Source organism: Vicia villosa, linkage group LG1 (assembly GCF_029867415.1).
Source record: "Vicia villosa cultivar HV-30 ecotype Madison, WI linkage group LG1, Vvil1.0, whole genome shotgun sequence".
NCBI classification, from domain to species: Eukaryota; Viridiplantae; Streptophyta; class Magnoliopsida; order Fabales; family Fabaceae; genus Vicia; species Vicia villosa.
The window spans coordinates 117,192,174-117,216,557 of NC_081180.1; the positions used below are offsets into that span (position 1 = coordinate 117,192,174).

Here is a 24,384-nt window from a genome sequence, read left to right on the forward strand (position 1 = left end):
GTTCCCGTTATGTGTTGTTGAAAAATAATGAAAAAAAAAAGAAAAAGAAAAAAAAAAGGATTCAAATAAGTGTTGTTGTTAAGTGAATTGATAGGAATGCTCCCTTAGGATAGGCGTTTTTGTTAATTTCCCTTTAATAAAACCCTTTCTTTGTAACCCAAGCCACATTACAACCTATGAAAGCCCTCTTGATTCTCACTTTGCACATAATTTTGAACTTGTTGTGGTAAAAGCATGATTTGAGTTGTTGTTGATTTAAATGCCCGGATGAATGAAAGTAAACCCTCTTGTATTCATCATTACTATGATGTGTGTGTAGGTTTGATTCAATTTTGACATGTCTCTTTTGGAATTTCTTGATAATAATTTGCACTTTACCATCATTCTTTCTCATGCTTTGTTTTAGCATTGTGGTGAGTGTACTTTGGAAAGACTTATACTTTTGAGCAATTTGAGTGTTCGGTTACCTTGTCATCATTCTCTTGTACGTTGCTCTTGCTACTCTTGTGAATTTTTGTTTAGGGACAAACAAAATGGTAAGTTGGGGAGAGTTGTTAGGGACCAAATAGTACTAATTTTCATATATTGTTTTTGGTCCCTTTAACCACTTTTTACTCAATAATCACACTTTTATTCATACAATTTAATAATTTTGCAATTTTGTTCATTTTAGTTCAATTGAATTGTTATTTCACATGTTTGTTAGTTTTGTAGTGTTTTTAAAAGGTTTGAAGATCATGGAAGCAAAGAGGAATTACTTGAAGACTTGGAATAGCAAAAGAAGTGTTGTTGAAGCCAATTTGCCCCGCAAACATCCTTTGCGCCGCCAACTGATAGATGCTGAACAAGTCCAGTTTTAAATTGCAACTGATGTGGCAAAAGATTCACTGTTTGCCCCGCAAACATTGTTTGCCCCGCAAACACTGCGCTGCAGAATTTTATCTTTTACTTTGTTGCCACTTGTCATGAGAGATGGGCTTATCTTTTGAAGATTAAAAGTTAGTACGAATTAGGGGTTATTTAGGGAGATAAAAAAGTGAAATTAGATTATTCTATTCATTGTGAACCAAACATTGAGGCTAGGGTTTTGGGAGAGAAAAGAACAACTTTGTGAGAGATTGATGTTCTTAGCTTCTTCTTCATTCTTCTTGCTGTCAACCATGGTGATGAGTAGATAAATCCCACTTTGACAAGATTGGAGGTAGTAGCTATCCTTGTTAACTATGTATTTTCTCTAGCACATTTGTATTAACTTCACTGGTATTGAAATGGATGAATGTTTTTGTTTTATCTTTTATATTTAGATTTGATTTATGATTGAGAAATATATTTCAAGTCTTGATCTACAACATTTTATCAAGTAGTGAATAAATGCTAGAGATAGATTTATTTGTCACTTTTCTATTTGTATCAAACAATCAAGATTAGTATATTGATAGTTAGAGTGAGAGATCATCTAAAGATTAATATATTAACTTTCACAACTTTGTTTAGACATAAACATTGTTGGGAGGATACTAGAGCATTTCACCACTATTGAAGTTATGCATTTGGTGTTAAAGTCACATGGAAGATAGGGATAGTGAAACCAAACCAATCTTGTCAATCTTTTATCTTTGAACAAATCTTATTTTATTGCTTACTTTATCTTTTGAATAGAAAAATAGAAACTCAACTCAAACCAACTTTGTTACAAATTGAACTTAAAGCGATAGTAACTATAGAACGGCGGTAATATCACCCAGTCTCTATGGATACGATATAAAAATATTTGCCTTGAAAATACTATTCAACATGTGCGTGTGCGTGTGCGTGTGCGTGTGCGTGTGCGTGTGCGTGTGCGTGTGCGTGTGTGTGTGTGTGTGTAGATGTAATATTCATACTGGATTGCCCACCATGAGAATAATACATAGTATGTTATGTAAGTGTCATATGTTATTCTCATAGTGATAGTGGTGTATACTACCATTCAACCTGAAACCACTAAGGACCATAGATATGGAATCGGGTATCTTATTATTAATCAAACATTATTCGTAACAGGATGACCATAAAGATGGTTGATGGGTACTCTACAAATCAAATTGGGGGATGTAAGTGACCTAGATGAGATTTACCCTATTACATATACAGGAATAATATCTATGGTCCCCTTGATCAAATATGATTGTAAAATGTATGAATGTAGCTTTTGACACTTTAAACTAGAAATTCATTATTCTAGTCCTTAGGAAATTTGGTGTTTCATCAAATTTTGTTTATGGATCCACAATATTCTTCAGTCTGCCTGCATATTTGTGTCCATAAATGGCAACCTGCAGAGCTTCTTTAATTGTCAAAGAGTGAGATAGAGTAACCCCGTATCTCTTTTTTTTTTCTCGTTGTTGAGATAGTTTTTAGTAGGGGTATTTTCAACCTTATTGTTTCTTCTAAGATCTTTCCTATGAAGGTAACTAGGGATACTCCGGTTCCATCCTATACTTTGTTTGTTCATGACATTATGATTTTTTATAAAAGAGACTTAAGATCCATAAAAGTTATTTGTGATCTGCTTGTAGATATGAAACGTTCTGGCTTCCAAATCCATTGTCTATGCAGGTGTTATGAGTAATTTTAGGAGATTACAATTTGCCTCTCATATTGGCTTCTATATTGGCATATCCTATGAAGATTGGAGCTCCCACATATATTAGAAAGGAATTATGCCAATATTCCATCTAGAATGTGACAAGCAGACCTGGTGGAGTATAACTTTGGAAATGCCAACATGAGAATATGAGGAAGCACCCAAAAAAGAAAAATTAAGTGTATGAGACAATGGAGGTCCACATTAAGAGTCCAATCAAAAGTTGATTTTCTTTCCATTTCCAAGAATCCAAGAAGAATTGTCCATGACTACTTGGTAAATTTTTTTAACCGAACTCCATATGGAGTAGGATATATGATGTTTGATAGCTCCTATATTTTTCAAAACTCTATCTTTGAGGAGATGAGCCCAATTTTCTGAGGACAAGAGGATATCCCAACAAAGCTTAAGATTTGATGCTTGGTTCAAAGTAAATAGTGATCTAATGCCAAGGCCTTAAGCTGCAAGTGGTTTGCAACATTTCCACCAAGCCGCAACCACGAGCTTCCTTTTCTCAATGTCACTACTCCAAATAAAGTTTTGCATCCAGGCTTCCAATGTCTTGATTAAACTAACATGCCATCATAAACTTTGGATGCATTAGGTGAGCATGCTATGAATGATAGACTTTACCAATTAGACTCTACCAACAATGAATAAGAGGGAAGCTTTCCAAGCACATAATTTGGTTTTAATTCTATCCATAATATATTGAAAGTGTTGTAGCAACCTCCTTCAATTGGTTGGATTAAAAATAACTCTGATGATATGGCATTTAGAACTACCTCTCTAGCATCTTGCATCTTTAGGAACTCTAAGAGTGAACATGTGGGAAGCTTCTCCATCTTCATTAACAAAGATAATGCCATCTGTTTTTAATTTATTTGTGCTATGGTGGCAATGGAGTTTGCTGTAAAAAATAATTTGTCTCACTTTTGGCTTGAATCTAATTGTTTGCTTGTTGTGCAAGCTTTCTCTAATCTTGACTTTGTCTCTTGGCAACTTAAAACTAGATGGATGGTTGGATTGCATAAATATAACCCTCAATATACACTTTTTCGTCTCTCACACTTTCAGGAAACTGAATGCTTGTGCAGATAAACTTGTTACCATTGATTTCACACAAAATAAAATAGTTTGATCATATGCATGATTCCATTAAAGTGGACTTTTTAAAGCTAAGCATGTAAAAGGTATTCTTTACGATAAATACATATCTTAGTAGGGTTTTAGTTCGGTCCTCCTTCTTTTTGTATGCACGCTGTTTTTATCTATATATATACTTGGCCCTTAAGCCTTGCCTTTTAAAAAATTATTTATACAAAATTTATAAATTAAATAAAAAATATAAAAAATATAAAAAATTATTATAAAAATCTATGAAATATTTGTCCAAGTTAAATTTAATAGTTTTAAAATGACACATAAAATCAAGTTAAATTTAATAGTTTTAAAATGACATATAAAATCAAAAAATTTAAAATTTCTCTCATACTCTATAGAATGTGAATGTCAAATTAAATATTATTAGTATTATTTCAAAATTTGCAAATTAATTTTCATATTTTCCAAAAATTATAAATTGAGTCTTAAAATTTCCCAAAAATTGAAAATTAACCCTTAATAAGTTTTAAATTTTACACATTAATTTGTTTAAATTTTTAAAATGGCAATTTGGTCCCTACTTTTATATTTTTTAATTTGACCCAAAAAATTTATAATTTATAAAAATAACCCTAAAAAATTTAAAAGAAATAATTCTAATACTCTATCCATACAATAAAATTTAAAAATAAATAAATATCAATTGAATCATCTAAGTTACTTATAATTTTAAAATTCTGTACAAAAATTTAATTACTTCATTTAAACACAATTAATTCATGTGTGCCAAGGCAGGTCGATTGTGGGGTTTGATTGGAATTAAACAAAAACATTTGAATTGTCTCACAAAACTTGAGGTGTTTTAAAAGCTTATCCATGGCGCTAAAGCTCGAGATTTTCGGAGAATAAAGGTTTGTTTGAATTCAGAGATTGTTGCGAATTGTCTCAAGAGTAGTTTCTGATGGGGTGCTAGCACCTAGCTGGTACAGGCGAACACAATTGTGTCTACGAGGGTCATCTGCGATGCTGCATACTGTGATCACCAAATTTCGATGAGATCACCTCCTTTTCAGAGAACATGGACTATGAATCTAAGAGATCAACAAATTAAACCTCAAGGTTGTCGGTATTATTCTTATTTATGGATTTAAACTCTTGTCACTCTCTCCATCTTCATAGGTTTCACCTTCATAGGACTAACACTTTCGCTCCAAAAGAGGCCCTTTTGGGAATATGGTCAATATCATTTTCCCGTACAACAAAGGGGTAACAGAGTAGTATTGGAAAAACAAGTGATGTATGAAAGAATGTGTTCTAGTTACACTGTTTTGAATGCTAAAAGGAGAGAATGCTTCAAAACAAGAATAGCTGAACCGATGAAAGGCAAGTTGACAGTTTCTGTGTTTCCAACTTAACTGCGATTGTAATCACTGTTTTAGACCGTTTGAGGAAAATGCTCCTACATGACAAACTTGTCAGTCGCCATTTATTGAGTTAGATTTTTAATTAGAGAACAGTAGGACAAGCACCTAAATAGTAATTTTATGAAAGTGTTATCCAAACAAAAGAAAACCAGAGTGGCACACTGAGAAATCACAAATTGGTGCTTTATATAATTTATACCATAATGTAAGTTACCTTCAACTGCAGAAAGGCACACTGACTAATTATTTTATTCATGTGAATTAAGGCAATACATTAGGTTTTCACAGCGAGACACAAGATACTCTTGGTAAACCAATACTGTCTAATGTTTTTGCTAATACATTTCACAAATTGCATTGTGTGGACAAGTTTCTCTTCTACTAGAAAGGGAGGCAAAAACTGAATCAGAGATCAAGTTTACCAGCCAAGTACCAAGAGTGTATTGCAAGGCTTCCGAATGACAAGATATTGGCAAGGGAAGATAATCCGTGAATCATACCAAACTTCTTATTCATCGCTGCAAGCTTTGGGTTTTTCTTTGCAACTTCAACATTTTTTGACCACCCAACTTCATCTCCAATCTTATTCTCTCTCTCCACTTTATGCCTTTGTTTCATCATCTGTATCAGACCAACAAAATGGTTGCATTATTTATAAACAAGAAAAACGAGCATTGAGCAACTATTGGTAGTTTGACAACATAAAATGTTGTCATGAAATAACCTGAATATGATTACAGCTTCCAGGGGGAAAATTGACAAATGCTGGCGACCTTGTGTTCAATTAAACCTCATTTTGTAAATATAAAATTGGCTAAAACTAACTAAGTTTGTTGTAACTTAATTTATACTTTAGTTCATTTTTTTCAAATATATTTGATAAAGTGAAATTTATTTGGATGATAGTATGATACTAATCAAAAGTACTTATAAATGTGTAATAACCAAAAATGTTATGAGTGCTAAAGCAAAGTATAACAGATATAGGAAAAAATGGTAAATGAAACTTTCTCAATGACAAACAAAATAGCAGCTCTATTACTTCGGTGTCGACCAACATTTGAAGCCAAACATGGCTTGGCTAATGAACTCAACCAAAAAGTCAAATTCCATTTAGCCTGAAAACATAATTTAGTTCCTGAACATATGTTGTCAACATTGAAGAGGAAAAGTACTGTTGTTGCATCAGTGCTGCTGTTAATGATAGACAACAATGAGAAAAAGAAAAGTACCAAAGAGAAAGAACAAGGGAGAAAATTTGGTAGTTACTAGAACAGGAAATGATGGAAGAAGAGAAAATGTGGGAGTAGAGAGAAGAGATTATAAAGTTATACACATCGTGAAATTTACTGAGGTTTAAGGAAAAACTACTTTTAAACATTGTCTTCATTTAAAACTATGCAATATGAGCAAGCTTTTTCCCTATTCTGGCAAATACTAAGCTTTTTTTGCATAATGTTTCACCAGACATACTTGGCAAACTGATTGAATTATGCAAACTAAAATCAAACTGAGATTCAAGAAAAGAGTTCACGCTTATAAGAGATCTCAACCACTCAAGGTTGTAGATTTTTAGGGTTTGTTCGGGAGTTGGATTTCGGAAAACTAAGATTACGTTTGGATTGATGGAATGAAATGGAATGGGATGGTATAAACTTATGTTCTATTGTTTGGGTTAATTAAAAAAATGGAATGGAGCGGAACCAGATGAAATGCATTTCATCCCTTTTCATCATTTTTTGTATCTCCAATTTGGGCAAAATAACAAAATTGCTCTATTCTATCGTGAAATACCCATACAATGGAACAACTTCTTTAGTTCATTCCTCTCAGCTCCGTTCCGCTCCGTTTGTTTAACAATATTTAAACATATCCTAATTCTAAATTATATATAAACACTATCGTAAGATGAGCAAAATCTTATTTGATCTGTTTAACCTAACTAACCCTAAATTACATGAATATTCGAGTGACATATTATAACAATTGTAATAACAAAATCTGATAAAAAACAACCAATAACAGAATTTTTCAAAGAGAAATTAAAAGAGGACAAAAAAAATACCTCAATTGTCATTGGTGTAAAGACGAACAAATTAGTAAGATTGAAAGCAAGAGCTGAAAGCAAGAATCCAAGTTGATATTTCTCACTAGTAGATGAACTTTTCCATGGGTGAAGGTATCCAAAGGAAGCCACTGCGACGGAGATACAAACACCAACCATCGAGAAATAAGCCGGAAACATCTTGCTCTGAAGATTACCAAATTGATGCCTAGGCAAATTCCTAAACCAACAAATTCAACAACAAATTAGCACTAATCATAGATTGAATCAACATATAATTACAATTACAAGAAATTGATAGGTGAAAATTAAAAAGTGCGTACTTGAACATGATGATCCCGCCGATGAAGGTTACCCATAGAGCAGCGCCGAAAGCGATGGAGAAACCGAGGAGGTGAGCTAGTTTGAGGTAAGTGGAAAGAGCGGTTGATTTCGATCCGAATGTTTCTGGAGAGAAAATTACTCCGACGGCTAAGAAGACTACCGCCGTTGTTATGAGGGCGGCTCTACCCATTGATTGCGGCGGTTATGGTGGTTCTGACAAAGGACTGGTGAGATGGTTGAAAGGGTGAAAAAGGAGCAAATTATAATATGCTTTGTTATTGATTATTAACTCTTTCTATCTGCCAAAACCGTCTAACCAGTTCATTGTATTGATTGAATTACTGTGTTTCTAGAACATTCTACACCTAACTAACTACCACAATTAATTTCTCTATCTCAAATTTCAACTATGTATTTTATTTGAAAATTAAATTTAAAGTTTTGAATGAATTTATATCATCTAATATTGTTTAGTTACTACAATAAAAAAAATTGATATATTGTGTAAGAAAAAGATTTGATATGGTTAAAGAGATGTTTTAAAAATTGTAAAAATAAAAAATGTTTTGTTAATAGAAAGTTTACAAACATCCTTTAAAAAACAATCCTTTTATAAAATAAATATTACAAAATAAATTCGAACAAAATATATTCAATAAAATATAAAAATATTTATGTTTTTACCAAAATAAAAAATGTTAATAATTTATAATTGATGGAGTTAGCGAGACAAATATATAAATGATAGCGTGGCTAGTAGTCCACTCGGTGTTCCTAAAATATGGAGAGTATATGCTTGAAAAAATAGGAAGAAAGATAAAGATGAGGTGTTTAGAGAAGAGAAAGGCGGCGTGGGTAGTTTATGTGGTGATTATGCAGAGTCCTGTATGTAAATGGGACTGATTAGCGGGTAGGCAGTTATGTATAATCTTGTATGTTATACCGCCTATGTTTCACCGCCTATGTTTCAAAGCCACCCATTGTGAATTCAAAGTTTCACCACCTATGTTTCAAAGTCACCCATTGTGAATCCAAAGTTTCACCGCTTATGTTTCAAAGTCAACCATGCATGCATGTACAATTATCACCAAACCTATGCAATTAAGATTATCATACAATCTTAACATACCGCATATCACAATAATTCACACAATGAATTATCCACCAATTGTACACAACACACATGTAAAATAACAATCACAACAATGTACAACAACTAACATATATTCAATCACAATCATCATGAATATCATACCACATATCATACCACAAGTGTCATTCATCGTTTACCAACTCATAGCACACATAACGATAATTACATGGTGTTTACACAACAACATCATAATTAATTCATCAAGTGATAACATATCCTATCATAACATATAGAATATCAAATTATCTTCCTAACGCTTCGAACGACACATAAAATGGAGTTACAAATCAAAAGTTATGATATTTAGAAGTTTCAGAAAATTCTGCATAACCGGGTTCACTTAGCGGACTCCCAGCGCGCTAGCTAAAACTATAAATAGAAAGTTTGGTTTCCAAAATCTCGCTTAGCAGGCCAAGTTCACTTAGCGGACTCGCGATTTTGCAGAAAAACTGCGGAGCAATCAGTTCTGCCAAATGGGTACTTCCACCCCTATAAACCACTTGCATACAACGATTTATGGTACAAACAACTAGTATTTAGCACATACTACCAACAATTTATACCAAAACATGTTCAAGCGTTAGATTACATGGATTTATACTCAACCCTAACATTTTGAAAATTATGAAATAGAGAGATGAACACATATCATAGTACTACACATTGCATAAGTCTATGAACAAGATAATGAGGATTCTCCCCCTTACTTGATTCAAAACTCCTTCCTCTTCAAGTTTCTACATAATTATTTTCTCTCTTCTACTCTTCTCTTTTCTTCCTCTTTTCCCCAAAATAAAATTATGATTCTAAAAACCTAATTCCGTTACTATTTTCCCTTAAGCTGGTTGGGCTTAACCCACAAATTTCACTCATTATCATACTTCTACCAATTAGGCCCAATAACATATTATCTCATTAATAACTCTATTAACCCAAATAGCACAATTACACATATAATTAAATATTCAAATAATCATTATACCACCTAATAATTACTTAAAATATAAATAATTATTAAAAACACCAAATAAGTTAATTAATAGAATAGCTAATAAAATTGGGATGTTACAATCATCATGTGCAACTAGAGCCTCACCCTCTTGGTGTACACGAGCCTGAGATAACGACCCTTGTGATAGTCGGCTATTAGAAGCCGACGCTTTCCCTTCGTGAGCCACATGGACGACTCCCCCGTATCTTTGGCCTGCTCATGCTGAAGAGCCCTCTCGCGACGAGCAAACGTGGTTAGGGGGTTTCACAATCAAGTCTCATTCTATTGTTATTTACAGCCATTCTCCTCGAAAAAACATAAAAAAAATACCAGAAAGGACACATTTTGGAGATGCATCTTCGAAAAAGCTTTAGTTTTTATTTCAATTGCAGAAACATCTCCCACACTCGCCATAACCACTCAAAAATAATTCAAATCATATAAACATCTCCTGCACATTACTCATTTCGAATGCTAATACTACATAATGCATTAAAAGTAACCTATTTTACCTAATAATACATTACTCAAAACTCAAAGTACGTTAAATGAGAAACTTACTAAAAAAAGTGTTAATGATGATGCAAAATGTTGAATGTAGTAGGTAGAGTGAGTTGGGATGGGTAAGATAAATTTTACTTGAACAATGTTGTTCACAGGCTCTAATGGGAAGAAAAAGTTTCTGAAAATGAAGAAGGATAAGAGGGAGGGCCTAACGCGAGATTTAAATACATTTACCTTGTTCGGAGATGAATCTCCGAACAAATACTTGAATTAAAAAAAGGGTTAATTTTGAGATGTATCTGCGAACTGACCCTAAGACACCTTCACATATGCATCTTCGAATTTAATTTAAGTAAAATGAACAAATGGTGCGTTCGAAAATACATCTCCAAAAATATAAGATATTTTTGACATTTCACCAGAGGCCTGAGAGAAAGTAACATAGTGAAAAAAGAAAGACAAATTTTTAATACACCCTTATGAGTTCTTAGGGGACCTTGGCGAAATTCCCGTAATACCCCTTTAATTCGGATATGCATATCCGAACTCACCATATTTTAGTTTTTTATTGAATAGGTTCGGAGATGCCAATCCGAAGGCACGAAATGGTAGCTTTCAGACACACATATTCGAAATAAACATTGATTACCAAAAAGAAACAAAAAACTCAAAACCAAATCAACTTAACATAGATTGTCGAAATTACATAGATAATGAAATAAAAATTTAAGATTACATATTATTATAAACGAGCAGCTGAGGACGTTGCAACGTTTTGATAACATCTTCTTCCGATCTTTGAAGCTTCACATTGACTTCAAATCATACCCTTGGTAGAGCAAAATTTAAGCTTCACATCGACTTAAATCGTCATCCGTCTTCAGTACAAACTGTGTGAACTTTATCTTTCTTTTAGTGTCAAGTGAGAGCGAACGATACTCGAGCTTGACCACCTTTCGATTTTCTGGTTATTGCAAGAGAGAATTTAGTATGCCAATCAGCTCGATGAGAGACGTGTCCTCGGAGAACCTAAATTAAAATAACATCATCTCACCACTGAAGTAGACAAAAGCAAGATGAAGATATGTGTGACTCATCTTTGTTCGTGGTGTGTGATGTTAAAGAAATGATTTGGAGACCCTATTTATAGAAGATTTGGAGCAATTTGAACCTAATAATTCTTATCCTGCCACCAGAGCATGTTTCAGATATTAACCTTCAAATTCACCATTTTTTAACGAAAATAGGGGATTTTCAGATATGCATATCCGAAATAACCCCTGTTATTTTTTTTTAAATGAAGGAATGTTTTTGGAAATACATTTTCGAAATACCTTAAAAATTGATTTAGAATGCGTTTCAAGATGAATTTCCGAAAGACATTATTGAATTTTCAAAGATTTATTTCACCTCTATAAGGGTGTATTAAGAAATTCCAAAAAAAAAATTGTCCAAAAAAATCTAGAATGACCGGCCCAACTGGAATTAATACGGCCCTGAATCCATGCACTTTTTAGATTTCACCCTCCCGCCACTAAAATCAAAAAGACGAATGAGAAAAACATTCCCTCCCATTTTTTAAAGCCGAATAATACAAATAAATAAAAACGAAAATAAATTAAAAACCCTTCGCCGCTAAACTGAACTATTACCATATCCCAAGTCTTCCAGGAGAAGTTTTTGCTTTCAAAAATAAAAAAAAGGGGAAATTTGCCTCTCTCTGTCATCTGCACCAAATCTGCAACTTCGCTTCAATTTCTTATCAAATGCTCGAAAACAGTCACTCACCGCGAGTCTTTCGCGGTGTTCATTTCTCCCTCTTTGGTTTCGACCCTCTCACTGAAAGCAAGGTTTTTGTTTTCCCTCTTTTCAATTTTTCATTTCCGATCTAGAACGTTCTTTTTTATTTAATTTGATAAATTGTTATTTTTTGCTGTGTAGATACGGTTCAAACTTGTGAATGGCGGTGGAATTGATGCGGGAAGGAACAGTGGGAATTGTACTCATGTTATTGTTGATAACCTTGTTTATGTAAGTTTGGTTTTTATCTATTTCTTTTCATTTGTTTGTTTTTGCTTAATTTGGATTCAAGGAAGTTAACTGTTTTTGTGCAGGATGATCCCGTGTGTGCTGCTGCAAGAGATAATGGAAAGACGCTGGTTACATCGTTGTGGGTTGAGCACAGTGCCGATATTGGAATGCCCGTTGATGTTACCTCGGTTTGTTTCTTCTTTCTTTCGCTACTGTTGTAATTCATGAATTTCTGTATCAGTCATCATCAGTATTAGTTGAAATGTCACCTTCTAATTGTCATAATTGTGTTTTTCATTTACTAGGTTATGTACAGACCGCTTAAAGACTTGAATGGAATTCCTGGTGCAAAAGATTTGTTTGTCTGCTTGACTGGTTATCTACGCCAGGATCGGGAAGACATCATGGCGAGCATCTGTTATACTTTGTCATTTTTAATTTGCTGAAGAGGTTATGCACATTGTTATGCAACAGTTTTTGACTTCACCATATTTTTTGTCTTCAGACTATGGTTGGCTTGATGGGTGCACGGTTTTCTAAGCCGTTGGTGGCAAACAAGGTTACTCATCTTGTATGCTACAAATTTGAAGGTGTGTTTTATATCTGTTCTTGGTATTTGCAATCAAGAGCATACCTATACTACTTTTGATCAATTCATTGCTTTCGCTCATAGATTATTGATGACGTAAACCACCCATTTTATCTCTGGATTTACACAAAGTAAATGAAAATAATTTGTAGTAAGTTAGTATTCCTTAAGTTTCACAAGTAGTCCCAACACTTTGTCAGATTTGTATCTTTAGTTCTTGCTCCTATATTTTGATAAATGTCACAAAATGATACGGACTAACATAACAGATGTGACAAAGTGATAGTGACTACTGATCATTTTTCATTAACTTGAGACTTGAGAGACAAAATAAGAGATGTGGTGTAATTTCAGAGACAAAATTGGTACTTTATTCATCATTGATGAGTAGGAATATTATTTCATTCCTTCTTTCTTTTAAATTCCTTTTTGAAATTTGACTTTAAATTTCAAAACATTTTTCTTGACTTTGGCATCTAGGGGAAAAGTATGAGCTTGCAAAGAGAATGGGCACAATAAAGCTAGTTAATCATCGTTGGCTGGAAGATTGGTATGTATGCCTTATCCCTTGCTTTACTTGGAATTACGAGGTTTATCACTTTTCATGGATTATAGATATAGATGAAATCTTATGTATTTAAGCTCTTACAAGTGATAGGTTCAAATGGTTACATTTTTCTTTGTTTTCCAAGTCTAACTTGCTGTTTATTTTTCAAGCTTGAAGGATTGGGTGCTTCTTCCTGAAGACAAATATAACAAGAGGTTAGGCATTGTACCATAGTCTAGATAAAAGTTAATCATCATTTAGAATATGTTTTTATCACGTTGTAGCAGGCAATGTAACTGTTGTGTTTCACCTCTAACGTACTAACATTCATGAAGGTTGATGAGGGGGAATATTTTTCTCTGCTTGCATATTTATCGTGGACACTCTTGTTAGTTGTTACCATATTTTCCCCCTCATTATCAAGAGTCTTGTATTTGAGGATTGCTGACGATATTTTTCTGTTATTATTGACCAATTTGATAATGATTGTGATGATTGATCTTATGACAATATATTTTAGCTTATTCTATGGAATATAGGAATATAATATGGGAGCTTGTTGGGCGGTTTAGTGGCAACAGGAGAATAAAATAAGTATAGATAAGGATGTTGCGTTAGATGTGTGGTAAGTAGGTGGTTTAGATAGAGAGAAAACTTGTAGTGTCAGTTTTAAGGAGAGTAGATCAAATGTAGAGAAGTCAAACAACTAGAGGTAGAAGAAGACCTCGAAAAATTGTTAGAGAAACTATTAAGAAAGATCTTGAGATTAACTAATTAGATAGAAACCTAGTATTTGTTAGAACATTATGGCATAACTTGATCCATGTAGCAGACTCCACTTAGTGGGCAAGGCTTAGCTGCTGCTTTGACCAACATCACAATATCATGATGCATCATAATATCTTGATGCATCATGCAACCTGTGCCTACCCCGTATCATATTTGGGATTTCAACTTTCCAACTTCCAACTGATTGATTTTAAGGCAATTAAATGAATTACTTTAATAGGCATACAATATGTAATTGAAAATACTTGTTATATTATTTTTTAAAAGCTTTAAGAACCGATGCAAATCATTCATTCTTAAGATGTCATAATCATTTACATGTTTATTTCCCTGGGCTTTTCCATGTTATCCATTTTCAAATAATAACTCAACTTTATTTCATTCTCAAACAGTGGTTTTGAATTGGAGATAGTGGTGGAAGAGGCTAAGGATTCTGAGGATGAGGCTGAAGATTCCAAGCTGGGGCAATTAGGGGGAAGGAATACAAGCAAAAGCCCCCCTGGTTCAAAATTTGGTACAACTGTGACTCCTGGATTGTCCAAAACTTTAAGAGAGGAGGCATCAAATGCTATCCCAGATTCTACTGGTCCACAGGTCTTACCAAACGTCAATATTGGTGAAGATCCTTTAACTACTACAAGAAATAAGAATAATTCTGATCAAGATGCAGACTTGAATAATATTGGTGACCTTAAGGTAAGCTGTCAGTTTCCCGATGTTTCTTGGCGTTCTACATCATGTAAGCTACCTGAATCTTATGTTAATACCATTGACTCTAAAAATACTGTTTTTCCAAAGGCACATGGCTTCCAGGATCTAGGCATCACTGGAAACACAAGTTCATCTGCCCAGCAACCTAATCTGCAAGGTGGCACTTTGGAGACCAAGAAATTAAGTCACACAAGATCAACTTCTACAAATGCTGATGGACTTGCACATTCAGATGAAAAGCTTGGATCTGCGAGTTATTCTAGGAAGAATCAAAAGGGGTTTACCTTTTCAAAGGTATCAGAAGAATATGAAGGTATAGAAGGCAACAACCTTGAAACCCCTTCCACCAAGGTAGAAAAGACACGTGATAGAATCAAGTCTGCTTGTGTTGAAGGTTCTGGGAAAGAATCTTCTGTTATTCAAGAGGTTAATGGAAATAATTTATTGCCTCAAAAGAGAACAAATGAAGCTGCTGCTTCTTCCAAATTAAAATCAAGAAAGGTTGCTGGTAATGCAAAATTGTCTATTGAAAGGACACCGCTAAAAAATGGTAAATCTCGAGGATTAAAAGTCCCTTCTGTGGTTGATGAACCGCCTACGTCTGATGGCTTTCTCTCTGTTGACAAAGATGGTACAAATAACTCAAACACTTGCTTGATTGCTAAATCTGCAGCTTCTGCCTCCAACTCAGTGGCAATTAATAAGCCTATCTCAGGAAATGCAGAGCCGGCTCAATGTAATAATGCATGTCTGAATTCAGCCCAAAAGGCTGTTCAGAGCTTAAGTAAGTCTAAAACTGGTGAGCCTGATATAAAGGGTTTTGAAATGGGACAAGGTGATAACAAAGCAGAGGAACATAATATCACTACAAATCTTGTTTTTTCATCACCAGGAAAGAAGTCAAAGAATGAAGGGTTTGCTAGTCTTGATGATTGGGATTTAAGCAATGAAGAAAGCGATAAGCTGGTTAGAAAGTCACCCCACAAGAAATCATCTGTCAAGAGAACTCTCGGTTCTAGACCCAGAAAAGGTGTTACTGCTAAACTGAAGAGTTCAGTTTGCTTGAATAAAACTATGCAGCAAGATGAAGGCGTAAGTTCTAGCAGTGGAAGCAAAGAAATAGAAACTTCTGGTGCTGGTCAAGCATCACCCCCAGTCCTTGATGTAAACAAATTGACGGAGCAAAAAGCGGTTAGTGAATATGCAGAAGATGCTGGTGGCAGAACTGATATTTTGGATGACGAAACAGAGGCTCCAGATGACAAATGTGAATCTGAGATGGGAATGGCTCCTGATGAAGAATTGGTTCATCTTTCAAAAAAACATGACACCTCAACAGAAGAGAAGTTAGAAGCAGTTGAACCTGAAAAAAAAAGTGAAGAAGCAATGCCTCCTAAAAAATTCACAAATGAAACTGAAAAACAGAAACCACCTTCACTGTTAGACCCTTCCTCAAAGTTAAAAGTAAAGCATCAAGCGATGAAGCGTCCTGCTAGTAAAACCAAGAAGCCCACAGCTGCAAAGAAAATAGCGAAAACTGTAGAGCCAGTATCTGGGGAGATGATTCCTAATGAGACAAGGGATGGGGCAGAGATAAAAATCCTGCCTCATCTTGAAGAGAAGTTTGAAGCAGCTGAACCTGATAAAAAATGTGAAGAAGCCGCGTCTCCTAAAAAATTCACAAATGAAACTGAAAAACAAAAATCACCTTCACTGTTAGACTCAACCTCCAAGTTAAAAGTAAAGCATCAAGCAATAAAGCGTCCTACTAGTAAAACCAAGAAGCTCACAGCTGCAAAGAAAATAGCGGACACTGTTGAGGTAGCATCTACAGAGATGATTCCTAATGAAATAAGGGATGAGGCAGAGATGAAAATCCTGAAAGAAATGTCTGTATCTTCTGATATAAAACGCCCTCCTAGTAAAACCAAAAAGCCCACAGCTGCAAAGAAAATAGCGGAAACTGTTGAGGTAGCATCTGCGGAGATGATTCCTAATGAGACAAGGGATGAGGCAGAGATGAAAATCCTGAAAGAAATGTCTGTACCTTCTGATATGAAACGCCCTGCTAGTAAAACCAAGAAGACCACAGCTGCCAAGAAAATAGCGAAATCTGTAAAGGCAGTATCTGGGGACATGATTCCTAATGAGACAAAGGATGAGGCAAAAATAAATATCATGAAAGAAATGTCTGTACCTTCTGATATAAGTGAGAACTCAAATGCACCAAGAAATAAACCAGAGAATTTTGTTGAAGAGGAGAAGGAGAATAGACCAAATGTCGGAGAACATGATTTACTGAAGGAAAGAAGTGTTGTAAAGCGAACTATTAAATCTAGTGTTAAGCCGACGAGTATAAAGTCTAAGAAAATGAAGCACAGTCCATCTATATCAGAATTTAATGCAAGAGTAAAAACTGAAGACTCACGTTTCATATTATGTGGCCATCGCCTACAAAGAAAGGAATTTCAGCAAGTAATCAAGCGTTTGAAAGGAAGGCTTTGCCGTGATTCTCATCAGTGGTCATATCAGGCAACGCACTTCATTGCCCCAGAACCTATAAGGAGGACAGAGAAATTTTTTGCTGCTACTGCATCAGGAAGGTAAGGAAAAGCAGGCATGTTAAAAAATTAAGTCTGTATAACCTTCCCCTTGTTACTGACAGTGTTCAAACATTGATGCATGCATATAAATAGTCTAACTAGTATCGGGTGGAATGCAGGTGGGTTCTTAAAACGGATTTCTTAACTGCCAGTAGCCAGGCAGGAAAATTCATGCCAGAGGAGCCTTATGAGTGGCACAACAATGGACTCACTGGTGATGGTGCCATCAATATGGAGGCTCCAAGAAAGTGGCGGCTGGTGAAAGAAAGAACAGGACATGGTGCCTTCTATGGGATGCGCATAGTTGTTTATGGCGCTTGTTTTGTTCCACCTTTGGTATGTTTTCCTTGATTTATGTTGTATGTTCTTTTCACCTTCATACGGTTATGTGTATAAGCTTTACAACTAGTAATCATAATATGATGCAGTTTGTCTTTCAAATACAAGTATTGATGAGTTTGACACATGTTTCTCATCAACTTAATTGTTTCACAGGATACTCTGAAGCGTGCAGTCAAAGCTGGAGATGGAACAATATTGGCAACATCTCCTCCTTATACTCGCTTCCTTGATAGTGGGGTCGACTATGCCATTGTTAGCCCTGGCATTCCACAGGTTGATTTGTGGGTCCAAGAGTTCTTAAAACATGAAATACCTTGTGTTGTAGCAGACTACTTGGTTGAGTATGTCTGCAAGCCTGGATCCCCCCTTGAGAGACATGTACGGTATGACACTGAAGCCTGGGCGGATAGGTCACTTGCAAAACTTCATAATAAGGCAGAAGAGATAATTGAAGAGGTCATTCCTCCTAAGGATTGCAATGATGATGATGATGATGATGTAGCTTGCCAAGTATGTGGCTCCAGGGAAAGAGGAGATGTCATGCTGATTTGTGGTGATGAAAGTGGATCTGTTGGATGTGGAATGGGTACCCATATTGATTGCTGCAATCCTCCGCTCACAGCTGTTCCTGAGGAAGATTGGTTTTGCCCAGAATGCAGTAGTACCCAAAAATACTCAAAAAACCCCAAGAAAAAGAAAAAGGGTGCATTGTCTTCATCAAAGACCAAGTGATTCTGTCACCGTGTATCTTATTTTTATCAATCATTAGCCCCTGATCATTGTGCATTACACTCTTATTGTTCTTTTTTTTTTCTTCTCTGGGTACAATACACTCTTATTATTGTTCTTAAATAGCTGTCTTAATAATTATGTAAAAATCCTTTTTGATTAACAAACTAATTTTGATTGACATGCTTGGGTGAAACTTCATGGATTCAGTGATAAACAGCAAATTGAAACTCTTTGAAGATATATGCATATTGTAACACTCCTTTCTAAACTCCGCGACAATTAATAAGTTTATTCAGAGTACATGAAAATAAGGGTGCTACCATTCAAAGATTAATTAAACATCGTTTAGTTATGTCATGCATTCACTGAGGCATTCATCATCAATTAAAAACATTTTATGTTAACACAGCGGAATCAAATCATACTGATTAAGTTTAACATCTATAAAACTTATCCTTCAAAACATCAGAACATAACCAGAGTTATAAACCATAAACTCTAAACATCGCGTCCCCAGTGTTACAAATATCAGAGCATGACACCTGACGCTAACTAAAATAACTGACTCATGAGCTAATCCTCACTGAATCGAACAACCGCTATACTCAATCTGAAAATGACAACATGTAAGGGTGAGTCTCATCATAATTAACAAATGTTATAAGGCTATAAAGCAATAACACATCATAGCTGCATCGTTCACCCAATTGTTTCATAAGCAGACATTCAGACAAGTTTTATCATCACAAAACAATCAACTAACACATCATTACATCATTAATAGTTATAACACTGGAATACATCCAATCATGTTATAAAAGTATGCATATGTATGAACTGACACTATGCATGTGGTACCAACATCATCAAATGGGGATAACTCATGACCGATCCAACATCATCAAGATACGGCCCTGCCAGCACGATTCCACACAATGGGAATCATGCCCTTTACTGATCCAACACATCATCATGGATACAACATCATCAATGAATATGAATGAATGCAAACATACATGAACATACTTATACCATCGTCAAGTCTAATGAGTAACATCATCAAATACTCATTTCATCATAATCCTCATCATCATCATCAAGCATGTTTATATATATATATATATATATATATATATATATATATATATATATATATATATATATATATATATATATATATATATATATATGCATCATTCAATCACAATCACATCATTAATCATCGAATAGATTATTTTATAAGGTTCGTTTAGCTCGAAACGACACACCAAACGGATCAACGGTTCAAAAGTTATGCATCTTTAAACTTTTCAAAAATGGTCTGTCACTAACAGCATGCGGCGCCAACATAGGTTCGCGGCGCGAACTGAGCGTCTCAAAACTCCTTGGCTCTCTGCCAAGCACTTCGCGGCGCAAACATGTGTTCGCGGCGCGAACTGAGTGAACCAAAACTTCCTGGCTTTCTGCCAAGCAATTCGCGGCGCCAACCCTGGGACGCGGCGCGAATTGGCGATTTTCAGAAACCCCCAATCGCAGAAAACAGCATTCTACACATTCCAAACTCACTCAATTCATACGAGTACGAACTTAAGGAAATGGAATGCGCATACAACACGAAATACACATCATAATACACCAATTACACATCAATTGAGACCATAACAACACAAAAATCATGGATTCAAACATAGGGGATCAAACATCATACAATTTGACTCAATTCCTAAATCTATCATATGACTCAATCGACCCGAATTCTACATCTATTCAGTATTATCAACCCCTAACCCGATAATAGATGCTAATCAGATAAGTCCCCCCTTACCTTAGCCAAATTCTTGAATGGGTCTTCTTCCTCTTTGGTTCTCCTTCACGTTCTTCAGCTCTCCCTCTTCACACAACTTCTTGTTTTCACGTTCTAATTTCTTTCTCCTCTTGTTTTCCTTATTTTCTGAAAAATACAAAATTAGAAATGGGCTCCTTCACAATTACACCCCCACCTTACTAATTCCACCACATGGCCCAATAACTTAACATTTTATAATTTTTCTACATAATTCGATAAAATGCTAATTTCCAACAATTAATTTAAAACTCAATTAAATTAATTAAATAAGAATTTTCGGGATGTTCCACATATGACCATAAGAAAAATAAAAACTGAATGAGGGGTTGTATTGGGTTATTATTTATTCAGTTATATATAGAAATTGGTTTACAACATTTAACAAAGTAAAGGATAAATATTTCAAACTTCAAGTCTCTGGTGTGTGCTATGCCCTCAGAAGTGTGAACACTGGCGAACTTAATCATGGGGGAAATTGCATAAACACATGATTTTCAGATTGAAAAATGTTACAAAAGGACTCTGATTTTTATTCTTAACCAATTTATGTATGTATGCAACTTAAATATTATGATTGTGTAATGTATGAATATGAAGGAACAATTGTTTTGATAGTGACTAAGTTTTGATTTAAACTTGAAGGAAGTACTAGAATATCTGAGAATCAATATGTATTTTAATCTATCTTTAAAACAAGTAAGTTAAAGCACTTTAGAAAAGTCTATTAAAAATATTTTGAACATTAAAACTAGGGATGGCAAAACGGGTCAGGGGCTGTCGGGCCGCCCGCGCACCCGCCAAAAATTGGCGGGTTGGGTTGGGATTCTAGACTCGCCGCTCGCCAAAGCCCACCCCGCCAAAGCCCGCCGCTCGCCAAAACCCGCTCCTACTCCAAAACTCACTATTTTTTTAGTTAATTCTAATAATTGCAATTCTTGATGGTTTATTTTATACATTTATTTATAATTATATGTAATATTTTTTAAAGTAAATTTGTTAAAAAATTACTTTTATAAAAAATGTTTTAAAAAATAAGTGAAAAGTTTAATTAAAAGGTAAAAAAAAGCATATTAATCTATTAAAGAAAATATAAATAAAAATAGGCGGGTAAGCCCGCCGCCCGCCAACCCGCTATCTTGGCGGGGCGGGCATGATTTTGATGCCCATTTTACTTGGCGGGCATGCCCGCCCCGCTCGTTTTTTGACGGGCATAAGGCAGGGCGGGCGGCGGGCGGGGCGGGCGACCCGTTTTGCCACCCCTAATAAAAACGACGTATCAAAAAGACCAATTCATATTATTTTTATTATAACTTAGCACGCTTGGCCATTAAGAAATAAAAATCGAGTGAATCATTTGATCTCTTAAGTTACATTCTGCATTATTGTTGGAATTATGAAAGCATCAAATGATTTTAGATCAAGTGCTTTGTTTTACTCGATATAAATGTTTGTGTTGAAATAATAAAAAACACAGGTGATGTTTATAACTAAGAAGGATGCTAAAGTATATCATAATTCATAATACAAGTTTATGAATAGATGTGGCAAAGCTTAAATGCTCGAAAATAACCGAACTATCATGCAAAAAGGAAAAGGATAATAAGTCGTCTGCAAATAGGCGAGATGTGTCACATTACATCATTACATCATGAGTATCAAAATATGAGCTAAGGGAACTAATCTTAAAAGCGTGAATTTATCAACCGAAATCAGCGGTAGAACCAAGAGGCTGGATTTATCAAATTTATGTTTTAAGTAATTATTTTTATTGTTAGATAAGGCGAACTATGGTCTCTGCCATTTATAATTTTTTAGAACTTTTTAAGTCTGCTTTGAATAATGGAGAAAAACTCTTTTCCATTACGTGGATATGAGTTTTTAATGAGGCGCCCTATACTTGTATTGCTTTAGTTATATCAATTTTTTTAGGGGTCACATGCTGTAAAGGACTGAAACCTTGAACTAAGTAATGGATCCTAATAGAGGAATCCTATCCGCCTTTAGAGGTGTTACAAAAGCTAGACTTCCATTGGAGGATCACAAACCCCCTAGAGGTGTTATAAATGTCAGACTTCCACTAAAAGATTTTTGCTGCCCTACAAGACATTTACATTATTGGACTTTCACCGAAAGACCCCTGTCGCCTCAATAAACTACTCATTCAACGCCAAGCAAGAAATTTATCTTCACCTAAGCTCAAAATAGCAGAAAAACCACAATGTCAAAAATTTCGTAAACAAATCTCTGAAAGACGTGAACATCGTCATTAAAGAAAATCCCATGAGGGTATGATTACAAACTGTTCTATAAAGGACGATAATGCAAAGGGAAAATTAAAGCTGCACCAGAAAATGCTTAAGGATGAAATATATAGAAAAATTCTTTGAATTATGCTGGATTGAAGCAAGAAACGAAAGTGATAACTCTAGCACCGATTAATATCTGTCATTGGTTTGATGAATACCAAATTCAGAAAAAGATCATAATTATAAATAAATTAACAATGTAAATTTAGAGTTTAAAAAAAATTAATTGACAAAAATCCTAATAAAAATAAAAAATTTATTTGAAAAAAAACCAACTAAAATATCTAGTTGGAAAAATCCCACTAAAAATAAAAAATTTATTTGAAAAAAACCAACTAATAAATATTAATTAATGTATCCTATAGTTTCTAATCTATAGTCCAAATGCATCTTTCTTTTTAATAACAGTTTTGTTATTAAAAAAATTTAAATTGCTATTTGAACTTTTTGACTATTTTGAAAACAAACACATGAATTAGTCAAATTAATACTACATATTTCCCTTCCATTCGATAGCATGTGTTATACCTGCTCACCATTACCCTACTAGATGGAATACTAATATCTCCGGCTTCAAATCATTGAACATGAGTTTATTCAACCCAAACTTTAAAATCATGAAGTTAGAATTTGGCATTTTTAGCTTCATATTAGAATTTCAGGATTAAGTTTATTTTAACTCAATTTGAATCAACATATCAACACTTAAATAATTTTACATCCAACACTCTTTTAACTAAATTATAGAAAAATATAATTAACCTTATGAAATTAATTTTAACTATGTAGAATCAAACATAGACTTAGATAATGTGATCGATAAGTTTGAATATGTAGACATACAAACCATTGAACATGAGTTGTAAAGGGAAACTATGCTCAATGAGAACACAGATCTCAATAAAAAGCTATCTTATTTTTTTCTGAAAAAATAAAAAAACTTGCTATTGAATTAGATTCCCTTAAGCCACAACCTTTCTTTTATGGCTCTTGCCCACAATGATTAATGGTATGTTTAGTTTAGCGTTGGATTTTACAAAATCACGGTAGCTTTTCACGTTTAGGTAGAAGCTACATTTTGGAACTTCTAGAAAATCACGGTAGAGTGACACTTAAACGTGATTTTAGTTGGTGAGAAGCTAAACCAAACATGCTATAAGTAAATGAATTAAAGTATAAAATGTGAAAAGAATTTGTCCGATATTTAATCTCCAACAGTTTTGACAAGAGCCTTTGATAGAAGACCCTATATATAGAGTATATAATCAATGATTGTTTAAGAAAAGAGATGCAAGGATATGCCATATGCTATTGCTAGCATAGCAGCAGCACATTGTGCAACTGGCATGATGGTATCTGTCCACGACTTTCCTCTTTTCAATGTTCCCTTGCTTCAAACATCACGTGTTATTTCTACTCTCCCTAACAACCCTTATGTTTCTGCCATTGGATTAATCATTTTAGAGCATCCATCCATGATTTTTTTACCAACCTGCCATACTATTGAAAATATAATACCACAATGCCATGAAATGAAAAAAAAAAAAAACCATAATGTCATACTTTATTGTCACGTTCGGCCAGACCTTGGACAAACAGATGAAGTTTTTTTTTTCTCCTGTTCGGGTTCGGCCAGGGTTTGGCCGACCCTTAACTGAGCCTTTTTTTTTTCCTTTTTTTTGTTTTAATTGTTTTAA

At 34.5% G+C, this 24,384-nt stretch overlaps 2 protein-coding genes across 2 annotated transcripts; one reads left to right on the forward strand and one right to left on the reverse strand.

Annotated features, from left to right (window-relative positions):
- Positions 1–5,323: 5,323 nt before the first annotated feature.
- LOC131643953 (uncharacterized) lies at positions 5,324–7,858 on the reverse strand. Its single transcript, XM_058914325.1, has 3 exons — positions 7,543–7,858; positions 7,220–7,439; positions 5,324–5,775 (listed from the first exon to the last, which is right to left on the reverse strand). The coding sequence occupies exons 1-3, from the start codon at positions 7,731–7,733 to the stop codon at positions 5,560–5,562; spliced, it is 627 nt and encodes a 208-aa protein (XP_058770308.1). The 5' UTR covers positions 7,734–7,858; the 3' UTR covers positions 5,324–5,559.
- Positions 7,859–11,835: 3,977 nt separating this feature from the next.
- LOC131643954 (BRCT domain-containing protein At4g02110-like) lies at positions 11,836–18,725 on the forward strand. The gene is made up of 11 exons (XM_058914327.1): positions 11,836–12,041; positions 12,133–12,222; positions 12,306–12,410; positions 12,528–12,629; positions 12,728–12,812; positions 13,292–13,361; positions 13,529–13,573; positions 14,540–14,843; positions 14,946–17,461; positions 17,581–17,797; positions 17,957–18,725. Exons 1-11 carry the CDS (start codon positions 11,958–11,960, stop codon positions 18,533–18,535), a joined length of 4,197 nt encoding a protein of 1,398 aa, XP_058770310.1. The 5' UTR covers positions 11,836–11,957; the 3' UTR covers positions 18,536–18,725.
- Positions 18,726–24,384: the final 5,659 nt, after the last annotated feature.

Coding starts and splice junctions, on each gene's coding strand:
- LOC131643954 (XM_058914327.1), top strand. CDS start 11,958: ATGCTCGAAAACAGTCACTCACCGCGAGTCTTTCGCGGTGTTCATTTC. Junction 12,411..12,527: donor TGCCCGTTGATGTTACCTCG/GTTTGTTTCTTC, acceptor TTCATTTACTAG/GTTATGTACAGACCGCTTAA. Junction 17,462..17,580: donor GCTGCTACTGCATCAGGAAG/GTAAGGAAAAGC, acceptor GGTGGAATGCAG/GTGGGTTCTTAAAACGGATT.
- LOC131643953 (XM_058914325.1), bottom strand. CDS start 7,733: ATGGGTAGAGCCGCCCTCATAACAACGGCGGTAGTCTTCTTAGCCGTC. Junction 7,440..7,542: donor GGCGGGATCATCATGTTCAA/GTACGCACTTTT, acceptor TTGTTGGTTTAG/GAATTTGCCTAGGCATCAAT. Junction 5,776..7,219: donor TTACACCAATGACAATTGAG/GTATTTTTTTTG, acceptor GGTCTGATACAG/ATGATGAAACAAAGGCATAA.